Source organism: Crocodylus siamensis, chromosome 1 (assembly GCF_052110815.1).
Source record: "Crocodylus siamensis isolate JL-2025a chromosome 1, ASM5211081v1, whole genome shotgun sequence".
In the NCBI taxonomy this organism is placed as follows: Eukaryota; Metazoa; Chordata; order Crocodylia; family Crocodylidae; genus Crocodylus; species Crocodylus siamensis.
This window is the reverse complement of record NC_143395.1, coordinates 269,480,220-269,492,974: the sequence shown is the minus strand read 5'-3', so window position 1 is coordinate 269,492,974 and position 12,755 is coordinate 269,480,220. Positions and strand designations below refer to the sequence as shown.

Genomic DNA, 12,755 nt, shown 5'->3' with positions numbered 1-12,755 from the left:
GAGAGATTTCTTAGCAGTCATTGTCTCAGTCAAGAGGATAGGGAAGATCCAAGTCCTTATGGCAGGAATATCTTATGCAGTAGTTTGCAGAGGCAAAGTGACTCTAAGGTAGGGGTGGGCAAAATATGGCCTATGGGTCAGATTCATTCCACCAAGTGATTCTGTACGGCCCGTGGTGGGACTGTCAGCCCTGCCTAGCCCAGGCACAGTGGCAGCCTGGGCTGTTGCATGTGTGACTGGTCCCTGCCCTAGGTGTGGAGTTGCCATTTGATGTGGAGTATAGCCTACTCTATCCCAAGGGGGCATGTGGCTCTCAGGCACATTGGCAGCTGTGGTTCATGGGGCTGAGTGGTATGGAGGTGGGGCAGGGGTGGTGCAGCAGCTGGACTCAGCTGTCCATTAGAGTGAACTGTGGACATTTCACTTTGCACTCAGACTTCTGGCTGCCAGCGTCAGCCCCCTGCCTGTGGAACCAGGGAGCAGATTGTGGTTCTGTCCCAGACCTCAGCCCTGGGGTGTCACTGCCCCACAATCCTGGCCTTGGCCCTGCTCACTGGTCCTGCACCCTATTTTCCTGCAGCTCTATCTCATTCACCCTACCAAGTGGGGGTCTTGAACCCACATGCGGGTCCATGGAGACCCTGCCTGCTTGCCCACTCTTTCTGGCACCCCTGTCAGTGGGTGTGGGGCATATGGTCCTGGGGCCAGACAGGATCAATTGTCATCTCCCTGGCCCCTGCCCCCCTACCCTCAACAGCTCACCAGAACTCCTTAAGTGGCTCTTCAGCCCAAATAATTACCACCCCTGCTTTAAGGCCTTCCCCAAATTATATATCTTAGCTGGGTGGCTTACCTACTGGTTTCTTTCCCAAACCCCAATTACTTGGTGTGGAATTTTTAATTCCTTTAGTGATATTGGGTCTCCCTCCCCTCCTCTCTCCTATTATCTGGATAGAGGAACTGTTCTTAAATTGCTCTAGATAATTTGCTGACAAAATAAAGGGTTATCCCATTTCCACAGAATCATTACTAACATGAGTCCCTCAAAACCAGCTATATGCTCACCTGCTCGGATCTACCTGGGCAAATGAGGACCCAACATAAGTGTTCAATTAGCCTTTGCTGATTCATCAAAAGATGTCCCAGAAAAGGTTTGTAAAGCAGCTACTCTGGAGTCCAGACTTACCCCTTCATTTTGTGCTACTTTTTGTTAGAGGGCTGTGAGCCTGATGGTTTGACAGCTTTGCATTTTGTTAAAGAAATTCCAAGCTCCCACATCCAGGACATGAATTGTTTATGTTTGTTTGTTTATATGTATGTATGTATGTGTGTATGTGTATGTGTGTGTGTGTGTGTATATGTGTATGTGTGTGTGTGTGTGTATATGTGTATGTGTGTGTGTGTGTGTATGTGTGTATATATATGTATGTGTGTATATATATATATATATAAACAAACAAACATAAACAATTCATATATATTAGGGCTGTGACCTATCACCTGGACAAGGGAGAAGAGATTGATGTCATATATCTTGACTTCAAAAAAGCTTTTGATCTGGTATCCCATGATCACCTCTTGGCCAAACTGCCCAGTTGTGGCCTTGGCTCCACCACGATCCTTGGCTGGGAAATTGGCTTCGTGGTCAGACCCAGAGGGTTGTGATTGATGGCAGTCACTCATCATGGTGCCCTGTGACCAGTGGGGTCCCTCAAGGCTCTGTCCTGGGACCCATACTGTTCAACATCTTCATTAACGATGTGGACATTGGAGTCAGGAGTGGACTGGCCAAGTTTGCCGATGACACCAAACTTTGGGGGAAAGCATCCACGCCAGAAGATAGGCGGGTGATCCAGGCTGACCTGGACAAGCTCAGCAAATGGGCAGATGAGAACCTCATGGTGTTTAACACCGATAAATGCAAGGTTTTCCACCTCGGGATGAAAAACCAGCAGCACCCTTACAGGCTCGGCAGTGCTACGTTGGTTAGCACTACAGAAGAAAAAGACTTGGGGGTCATCATTGACCACAAGATGAACATGAGCCTGCAATGCGATGCTGCGGCTAATAAAGCGACCAAAATGCTGGCGTGCATCCATAGATGCTTCTCGAGCAAATCCCGGGACGTCATTCTCCCCTTGTACTCGGCCTTGGTGAGGCCGCAGCTGGAGTACTGCATCCAGTTTTGGGCTCCACAATTCAAAAAGGATGTGGAGAAGCTTGAGAGAGTCCAGAGGAGAGCCACGTGCATGATCAGAGGTCAGGAAAACAGATCTTACGATGACAGGCTGAGAGCCATGGGACTCTTTAGCCTGGAAAAGCGCAGGCTCAGAGGTGATCTGATGGCCACCTATAAGTTTATCAGGGGTGACCACCAGGATCTGGGGGAACGTCTGTTCACCAGAGCGCCCCAAGGGATGACGAGGTCGAACGGTCACAAATTCCTGCAAGACCGTTTCAGGCTGGACATAAGGAAGAATTTCTTTACTGTCCGAGCCCCCAAGGTCTGGAACAGTCTGCCAGCGGAGGTGGTTCAAGCACCTACATTGAACACCTTCAAGAGTAAATTGGATGCTTATCTTGCTGGGATCCTATGACCCCAGCTGACTTCCTGCCCTTTGGGCAGGGGGCTGGACTCGATGATCTCCCGAGGTCCCTTCCAGCCCTAATGTCTATGAAATCTATGAAATCTATATATTAATATATATATTAGGGCTGTGCAAAGCTTCGGTCGCTGATTCGATTCGGCCTGATTTGGTGGCCGAATCTCCAAATCTGAACTGAATCAGGAGACCCTTTTAATCTCTCCAAATCGAACTGGAACCCTCTGAATTGATTTGGAGAGATTTGATGATTTGGACATAGACGCAACTTTAACTGTTTTTTTCTACATACCTCAAGGTACAAGGCAGCTCATGAACACTGAGATGATGGGGTGGATGCAGCGTCCCAAAGGAGTGCGGGGGGTCCACATCGTGCTTGGCGGCGGACCGGGAAGTGGATCAGAAGCACTTCTGGTACACTTCCGGGTCTGTCGCGAAGCATGCGGCACCCCTCCTGTGCTCCTGTGGAATGCTCCATCCAAGCCACGCCTGGTTCCTTGAGGTATGTAGAAAAAATATTTAAAGTTGCGTCTATGGCTAAATCACTGATTCTCTGAATCGGCATCCAATCGTCAGATTCGGATTTGGCCGAATTGAATCAGGATAGTGATTCGAATCAACGAATCCAATCGCTGTCCCCTGAATCAGGGCATATACTTGGAGGTGGGTATATACATATATGTATATACTAGCAGAAACCCACAAAATATTTGCGATTAAATGTTTATTGCAAAAGTATTTCCTTAAATACAGGATTTTTAATTATTCTTTGGCTGAATGCTGTAATGGAATCAAAACTTCTCAACCTTGAATGGCACTGTTCCCGCCACCCTCCTGCCTTTTTCCTGGGGAAGCCAGCCCATTCCCAGGTGGTCCCAGGCAGTGGGAAGGTGGCAGGGATGGTGCACAGGGCACTAATAGACCACCAAGGCCAAGCTTCCCTGAGCATGCCTGGGCTTCCAGTGCATTGTACAGTGTTGAGTCTGGGTGCTCCCTGTGAGCTGGGGTACCACATCCCCCCACAGCTTGGGGACTGTGTGACCTGGTGGCAGCTTGCACAGGCAGGCTCTGCCAAGGAAAAGAAAAGAAAAAAAAGTGGGGAGGGGCCTGATTTTCCCCCCCCCCCCCGCCAGAGCCTGCCTGCATCTACCGCAGCCAGGGAGTGAGCTACTGGTGGGCCCTGAACTGCGGGGGACCCTGGTGCTTCCCCCTGCGGCAGCAGCACCCCCCGGGCAAGCACTCGCCCACTGGCAACCTGCCCAGACGGTCCCTTGGAGGACATCACTGCTGTGGAGGAAAGCACCGGGATCCCCTGCAGCTCAGGGCCCACAAAATAATCTTACAGTATTTATTATTATTATTATTATTATAGATATGTGGGTGTGGCTATACATGTGTATGTTTGGGTGTATATGTGTATATACATGTGGGTGCAGGTGTGTGTGTGTGTGTGTATATATATATATGTATGTATAATGATCTAGAGCTATACATATCTATATATATATATCTATATATGTATGTGTATGTGTGTATATATATATATGTGTGTATGTGTATATATATATATATGTATGTATGTGTATATCTGTATTTATTCAGGTGTGAGTGTACATGTACATGTGTGTGGGATGTATGTGCAGGGGGTGAGCACGTGTGGGCGGTATACATGTGGGTGTATATGTATATGCAAGTGGATGTGGGTGGGTATATGTGGGTGTGAGTGGATGTTTGTGTGGGTGTCCTTGTATGTGGGTGTACATACATGTCAGTGTAAGTGTGTGTGTATGGGTGTGCGTATATTTGTGAGTGTGGGGGTGTGTGGTATACTTATGTGTGTAGATGTACATTTGTGTTGGTGGGTGTACATGTGGGTATACATGTGTGTCTACATATGTACATATACTGTGTGGGTGTACATGCATGTGCATAGGGGCAAACATAGCAGTGCCCTCTGCGGCAGAGTAGTGTCTGTCTGTCCCCCACTCTGCTACAGCTCATCCATATATACATACATCCACATCTGTACACACACACACACACACACACACACACACACACACACACACACATGTACATCCATACACTACTTATATGTACCCACAACCACAGCAACATACACGCGCACACACATATATGTGTAGGTCTACCTGTGGATAGTGTATGGATGTACGTATATATGTATGTGTATAGATGTGGAGGCATGTACGTATATTTGTCTTTGGAAAGGGTGTGTGTGTATGTACTTGTGTGTGCGGATGTGTGTACCTGTGTGTGTGTAAATGTGTGAGTGGATGTACATGTATATATGGGTGTTGGCATATACGTGTATGTATATGGGGGGGGTGTACATGTATGCAAGGTTGCCTGTTGCACAGCTCTATAGTCCTACTGATACTTTTTCTGTTTCAGTAGGCTGTTTAAAAACAGATTTTACTGCAGCTTTGTTTTTGTTTTGGAAAATGCTTGACAACTTTTAATTACTTTCAATTATCTTCAATGGAGAAAAGAGCCAATTGACAATGTTGCGTGCATTTTTGTGCTTTAAAGATTCCATATGTAGATCGAGTCATTGCACTGAATATTGAAACTGAGGTATCATAATATATAGCAGTCTTGATATATTTTACAAATCTGTGCTCTTTTTGACAAGTACTGGGGAGAGTGGGGTCCCTTCTAGGAAGTCTAGAACTGCTAGAGGTTTGTAAAGCTGTCAGCCTCTTTCTGTGTAAAAGCTAGAACAATTTTCCACACACCCTGGTTAGCTTGAATACCACTTGAGAGAGAATTGGTGTCTAAATCTTTTGTCCCTCAAGGGCTGAAAAGAATTTTTGTCTTTGTCTTTCTGCATTGGCACTGATGCACCCCTGAAGACTTTTATTTCTGGTTCTTGTGTGGTATTCAAGGACCACATCTTTTGAAGTGCATTGGAAATATTATTGCCTGATTGCTGTCAGTTCCTCAGCCATAGGTCCAGGAATTCCAAGGACATGAGTGGTAGTGCAACCTGTTAAGCAACAGCATATTAATTAAACAGCTGAAAAGCATAAAAGACACCTTCATGTCTGCTATTTTAAACTGGGTGCATATCCTTTTTTTTCACTTGGCAAAAAAACGAGTACTTCATTCTTGGATTTTTTCCCTGAACAGTACAGAGAAGGAGAGCTAAAGCCTACCTTCAAAGCAACATTTTGATAAATGTAGATGATTGTTTGACAGGAAGGAGAAGAAGAAGAAATTCCAGAGTTACCAGACTCATCGCTAGAAATGGGAATTTTGCCGAAAGAGATCAGGAAACTGGTAGAGAGAAGGCGGCAAGTAAAGCAACTGATGAAACAACCACATTTAAATCCTGACCTCTATTTACAGGTATGTCTTATGTAAGAGCTCCCCTTGCTTCCTTTTATCTTAAGTGCCTTTGTCTGACTACAGAAGAGAAGGGATTCCTTTAGTAGTCACAGAAGACTGGAAAAACTTCTATTCACTTCAATTGAAGCTTATCGAGATAATAGGAACAGGAAGTAATTGTGAATTTAACTGTGAATGTTGTTAAATGTATTTGGTTCTTTTTTCAGTATGATATCAGGCAGAAGGCTTTGAAGCTTACAGCTAACAGCATGTATGGTTGTCTAGGATTTTCCTACAGCAGATTCTATGCCAAGCCTTTAGCTGCTTTGGTGACACACAAAGGGAGAGAGGTGAGTTATTAAAAAGGTATGAATATGTTTTAATGATGAAGTATCCGTTTTTAGTGAGTAGCTGAGTAGTTTTGACTGATTACCTACTTTCATTTTTACTTTGTAATTGTAACTTAATTTTGGCTTTTTTATGCTGAGCAGGTGAAAGGGAAAAAATAAAGCATACCAATTAAATAGATGCAAATACAACCATTATCTATGGATGGGAGTCCTCTGTTGATATGCTACTTCTGGTTTTGGTATGATAAACTAATCTGGGGCCAAATAAAGGGTACTCTTCATCTCATAGAGAATTTAAATAGTTGGTAAGCTAGTGTACCAAGTGATTTGGCAGTGTACTAAGCTGACAGTTGATTTGAGTGGCTACTTGTATGTGTGAAATTATACATGCGACTGAGGGACCAGCATGAATTGGGGCCTTGCTTTTTCAAATGCTGTTAGTACTTTGTCACAGCTCATATACAGGTCTCCAAATACTAAAATTAGGGGTGCACTGATTAGAGATTTTGAGGGCCAATACTGATAGCCGATATTTAAGGAGGCACATCAGGCGATACCAATTTGGTTAACGATACAGCTGTGTACAGCTGGTAATTCTGTTGTGGGGGGAGGCGACGGGGTAGGCACTGCCTGGCTGGGGTGGGGCGGGGCGCAGGATGGAGCTGCAGCTCGTTGGGGGTGGGGTGCTCCTGGATCTGCGCAGGGAGGGGTGGGTGTGCTGCAGCTGCGGACTGGAGCCAGGGCTGTGTCAGGTTCTTCTTGGCAGGGGCTGGGCTCGGGGTGGGCGGCAGGGTGCTGGGAGGGTCAGACTTGACCTCTGCTCCATTAATTATCAACTTGATTTATGATATTTATGTTCTTGCCTTTTTATTATTGGTGTAAAATGAACTGTGCTTGAATAACTTCAGAAATTTTTGGAATGAAATTTGGGTCATAGTGGTGTATATTTATGGTAGGTACTGATAAAATAGACTACATTAGCCATTTCTGTAGAGTTTTTTTTATTTTCTGGGAAGACCAAAGGTGAATTAGGAAATTAATAATAATTTAATTAGTAGTTTTTACCCAGATCAGTTTTTCAGTGGACAGTTCTTTCTAAAATAATAGAAATAATGATCATTCTTTTTAGGAAATTGTAGCCAAAAAGGATGGAGTATTAAACCCTTGTTTAACTTCTTAGTGCCTACCTTCTACTTATCAACAAATAGTGAAGAAACATATTACTTTTAGCAGTCGGAGCAATGGGCTGGCACTATCAGCAGGTGCAGGAAAAAAAAAAAGAAAAGCCCAAGAAAACAAGTATATTTTTATGAAATTTGATAAAGAAATGGTGCATATATGACAGCTAAAAAGGTCAGAATATATCACATGAGTTGGTAAGTTTTGAGAAGTCCTGAGATACTAGTCTCAGTAGCTTGTGAAGCAGGTCAGTGGGATCTCAGTATGCCTTTACATGAAACAAAATTATAGTTTCCTTTAAGGCACAACTTGGGTTACTATTTTAATTTATATTTTTGTTAACCTTGAAGAAAGTATAAACTAATCTGGGGCCAAATAAAGGGTACTCTTCATCTCATGGAGAATTTAAATAGTTGGTAAGCTAGTATTTTAATTTAAAAAAAAAGGAGGGAAGTGCATTTCATGTGTAAGTGCAGAGTAGACTTTGAAATGCTACTTTTTGGAAAGGTGGTAAGCCATTTGGTGGCTTGCTAAGTCCTCTGTAAATAGTAGGACTTTTCAGTATGACAAACACACAAAGCTGGGTACTTTTGTTTAAAGCACTTGACAGCTGAATATATAAGTAACTTTAATTAGTAATATTTTGGCGAGATGCAGGCTTGGCTCTGTGACATTCTAGAAGTATATACTGTGCACTTGTATTGTGCTTTGACTAAATAGTCCTATAATTGGTGCATTTTCATTTTACAGTCATATTGATATGCTAGAAATTATCTCCTTTTTTACTGTGAAAAGAATCATTTTTATAAAGGGGACCCTAGGTCTGCATCTGTTGAGTGGGAGCAATACATGAATGAGCAGCAGCATTTTTTTAGAGAAGCTAAGTGCTCTGAAGAGTCATGCCTTCCGATGGTACAGCCTTGTTCAATCAGCTTTTCTTGACATGTGATGTAAACTTAACAATGATTGGTAGACCTGTTTGCATGTGTAGGTTAGCCCTCAGCAGAGATACTTGGGGAGTATGAATTTTGCTTGTGTACATGATTCCAGCGAATAAAATAAAATGTATGAAATGGCTAGTGTCGTAATTGTAGTGATTTTTCACTAGATGGCGATATAGACCTTGAGATCATTAATCAATTAAGTATTTAATTTATGTCATTAAATGATTATACTCACTGCATTTCAAACAGATCTTTTTGTGATAACCTGTAACTCAATAATATAGAGTATCAGTGCGTGGTTATTTTGTTTTAATTTGAAACTTAGGGTATGACAGGCCTATTTGTACAAGTTTTAGGTATTCTTGAAGGAAAATGCTTTTTTTAAGGGGGTGGGTTAAGTCGGATGGAAGGTAGCAAGTCAATTTTAGCCAATTTTTTCTGTAAGCCCAAGTATTTGCCAACCCAAAAGGCAGTGGAAATGTTTACATTAATTATGTTTTCATAATCAAATGGGTTTTTCTTGAACAAGCATTCTCTGCAGTATTTCCAAACCAAACACTGCATTAGTGAGTTGGTTTTATAATACATTTAATTGTCAAAAGTTTTTGTGTTGTGGACCAACTGTAACAGGAGTTTTCATGGGACGCGTCTCTTCTGGTAATTACAGCAATTGCTTGCATGGAAAAAGTAATAGGAAAGTATTTTATGTATTTTTAGCTGTCCTTTAATGTAATTTAACAACTGGAAACAAGGCGAGTCAGTGCTGTATAACCAGCCAGCTCTGTGCAGGCCACTGATGACAGTCAGTGTAAGGTCAATCCGTCACTCTCTTTGAAAGACAGTCTTCCTGTGGTGAGTCAGATGCATTTGGTTTCCCAATTCAGGATTCCCTGCTTTGAAGACTGTTTTCTGTGGGACAGCAGAATTGTTGCCAAGCTGATGGGTGGGGCCAACGCAGTTGCCGTTTTCCTAAATCAGTGTTCTTTTTGCATAATGACATCTTCTCCAGGATGTAATTCTTCTCTCAGGATGTAATTCTAGACTTCATTTTATTGGCCCTTTAATCTTGTCTGCCTGGGGATGGTGATCCCCGTTTTGTTTTAAGGCATAGCTGTGTATTTTCTCCAGAGCTATCCTGCTATGCCTACAACAGCTTTTCAGATCTCCTTTCCATAGTATAATTGTGGGACAGGTAGAGGAACACAAGCTGGGGAGTGAGTCCTCTTAGGCTGCTTACAGACCTGAAAAACAAAAAAAAAATGCTTTACTTTCAGCTTGGCATGCTCCCATGCCAAGCATAGCACGTGTCCAGAAGAGCATTGCATTAGTTTGACCCAGCTTGTTCAATATCTGTATAGATCAGGCACTTCAGTGGGGCTTTTTGATTGAATCAGCTATTAGATAAAAGTGACAAAAATCTCTGCTGAAGTGCCCAATCTATACAGACACTGGGGAGCCAGGTCAAACTAATAATGCACTTCCTCTTTCAGTTAAAGTGCTGGTTTGTTTTTATTTCATGTCTGTCAGCGCCTTTAATGTCTTGTTAGAAGCAGCCTTCTTGCTCCCATCCACAGTTCCACTAGACCTGTGCCATCCCATATAACGTTTGAGGAGACATGTAGCTTAGATGCTGAAAAACACAAGAAAAAAAGGTTCTCTCTCAATATTACAATGACAGACTGATGAACTGGTAGTTAAAAGTACTACCTTATGCTTTAGAATAGGGGTTGGCAACGTTTTTGGGCAGAGTTCCAAAAACACTCATAACTTTGACTTGTAAGATGTTGATTTGCCAGGGTGGGGGATGGGGCCAGGCAGGGCAGCCATGGGGGCTTCTCTCGTGGCTCCCCCAGCTGTGCCTGCCTCTGTCCCAGTATGGGGAGCTGTGGGAGCTATGCCATGCCGCTGCTTGCCCAGCCAGTGCGGGGGTGGGGGGGTGCGATGCAGGCATGGGTGTTCTGGGCAGCAGCAGGGCAGAGCTCCTGCTGCCAGCATTGCCCTGCCTGCATCCCCTCACCCCTCTCCCCAAGTAATGCACCCCCACTACCCTGGGTGGGCAGCTTGTCCCAGCCCCAATCCCTCCCTTGCTCACACCCCTTCCCTTCCCCTCCCCTAACCCCAACAGACTTTCCAACTGGAGGCAGCTGTTAGCTGCTTGTTTAGTCTATGGCCGAATCTTGGAATCGGTCAAATCTTTCCTGAAGCTTTTGTGAATTGATTTGGATGCTTCAAATTGATTCAGAGATTTTCTTGGCCTCCTGATTTGATTCAGATTTGGTCCCCAAATTGGGCCAAATCTCCTCTGAATCGAATCGGCTACTGAAGCTTCACACAGCCCTAATACCTATGTTATTCCTAAGAATATTAGTATTATTAATGTGTCTTTATTTTGAAATGGGCTCTTGACAATAGTGTCTGCTCTATAAGAGGTTGATTTGAGATACCCAAATAATACTAAATTTTCTGAAAGACAGTAAATGTACCAAATTAGGAATAAGGTCATCTGCTTTTTATGGTTATCACTCTTCCTAGTGAATTCACTGGTGTAAATTTAGAAATAAAAATAGAAATTGCCTGTCTCCTAAGGGAAACTTGAATAAAAGTCTTTCTGCTACTCATAGAACCAGGTGCTTAATTCCAGATTCCCTAATGTCTCCTGGGAATGTTGTCATTCTGCACAGATTCACAGTTGGAGGAGATGGTACTCGATGGCTTTCCCTTCATTTGTGAGTACTAATTTCCTCCTCAATAGAAGTTTCTTATCTAGTTGGACAAATAATAATGTGGGCAAGTTCAACACGTCCATGATCATCACAGATACGAGAGACTACATTTGTACCTTACAACAATAAGTCACAGTTTTTTTTTATGCACCAGACAGCTCAAATTTAGATCGATATATCTTTGGAAAGAGGGCAGTTGGGTAACGCTATTCTGTCAGTGTTACAGAAAGGAAATTTCAGGTAAACTAATCATTTAATTTTTCCTGTTGCTCAGGATCTGTGCTCAAAAATACTCACTCACAGCAAGATTTGTTTAGTAATATCTTTTACTTGTCCAACAAATTGCATAGTTGGTCAAACAAAGAGATTGCCAGACAGACCTTATAGCACTTCCATTCTGTCACAGCAAAAATAGATTTTTGCTGCATGCCGCTCATCCTTCTGGTTTCTTTGATATCTCTTGTGCCAGTGGGAAACTTTTCTGTGGCTGGCTGAGAACCGTTCATTGGCTTCCTGTAGATAACATGGAACAGATTCTAGCACCTCCTGCAACTGTACTTTCAACATCGTGAGAGTTGAAATCAGAACAGACTTATAAAGTATGCAAGACACAGATTGTTCAATCCCTTTGGTTAGCTGTGGAATTGATGTCTGTTAATCTTATGGCTCCGAATCAGGGGTGTCAGACTTGTGCTTCTAGCTGGATCTAGAGTGGGGCAAAATGCAGTAGTGGCAGTAGTAGAGCGCATGGTGGCCATGTGCCCTGGGGAAGTGGAGGCACTACTGCTGTTGTGTACTCTTCAATTTTTGCATGCTCTGTGGTCTCCATGTGCCCCCAACTTCCAGTGTCCTGCTGGTAGTCCAAAGGATCGGCTGTAGTAGCTTGGTGTCTGGGGGCGCAATGTTTGATACACCTACTCTAAGGCTAGGGAAGTTTGAGAAAAACCTGGTTGAATGTAGTACCAGACTTAAGTGATTTGGCTCAAACCGGTTTATGCATTGTCTGTCCCAGAGCCCTGACTGCTTCAAATTAAATCAGAGTCCCCCAGCATCCTGGTATGCTCTTTGGGCTGGGTGGGGCTCCCTGCTCCACCACAGGGCTGGCCCTTCCATCTATTCCCTGGCTGCAGCTCTGGCACTCTCTGCAGGTGTCTGCCTAGCTTTGTGCTTTACATATTACTGGTACTGAGAAATCTGCGTTTGCCTCTGGTAAAAGGTAAAATCTGTGCTTTGCTTTATTTTTTCATGGGAAACAAAAAACCTGGATTCCTGGTCAACACGGTGATTATAAAAGATAGCACCTGATTTCCATTGGAGCTAGTTGTCTGGGTTCTCTAAACAGTATTAAGGTGTTCTTTTTAATTGTATGTGGTTCATAGTACACGAAGACAACTTTGGACTCCGTCCACTTTAAACTCTTACTACTAGACTAGTGAGAATTCCAGAAAAAATTGGTAAAGAACAAGTTTTAAGGTTGTTTTCAGTGCATATCTAAGAAAAATGTTTGAATTGCAGAGCGATGCAAGTCCTGTATTTCGGTCCATATTTTCATAATATATTACTTTATCTAGAATAATTACTAACTTCTTCTTGATCGGATGCTCAATT

General features: G+C 43.2%; 1 protein-coding gene across 1 annotated transcript in view; it reads left to right on the top strand.

Annotated features, from left to right (window-relative positions):
- The window catches only part of POLA1 (DNA polymerase alpha 1, catalytic subunit), a 304,797-nt gene that overhangs the window by 50,080 nt on the left and 241,962 nt on the right, over positions 1-12,755 (top strand). Inside the window, exons 25-26 of the mRNA XM_090062006.1 lie at positions 5,823-5,972; positions 6,179-6,301. Coding sequence (XP_089918132.1) covers positions 5,823-5,972; positions 6,179-6,301 — 273 coding nt within the window. The remainder of the gene's footprint in view (positions 1-5,822; positions 5,973-6,178; positions 6,302-12,755) is intronic.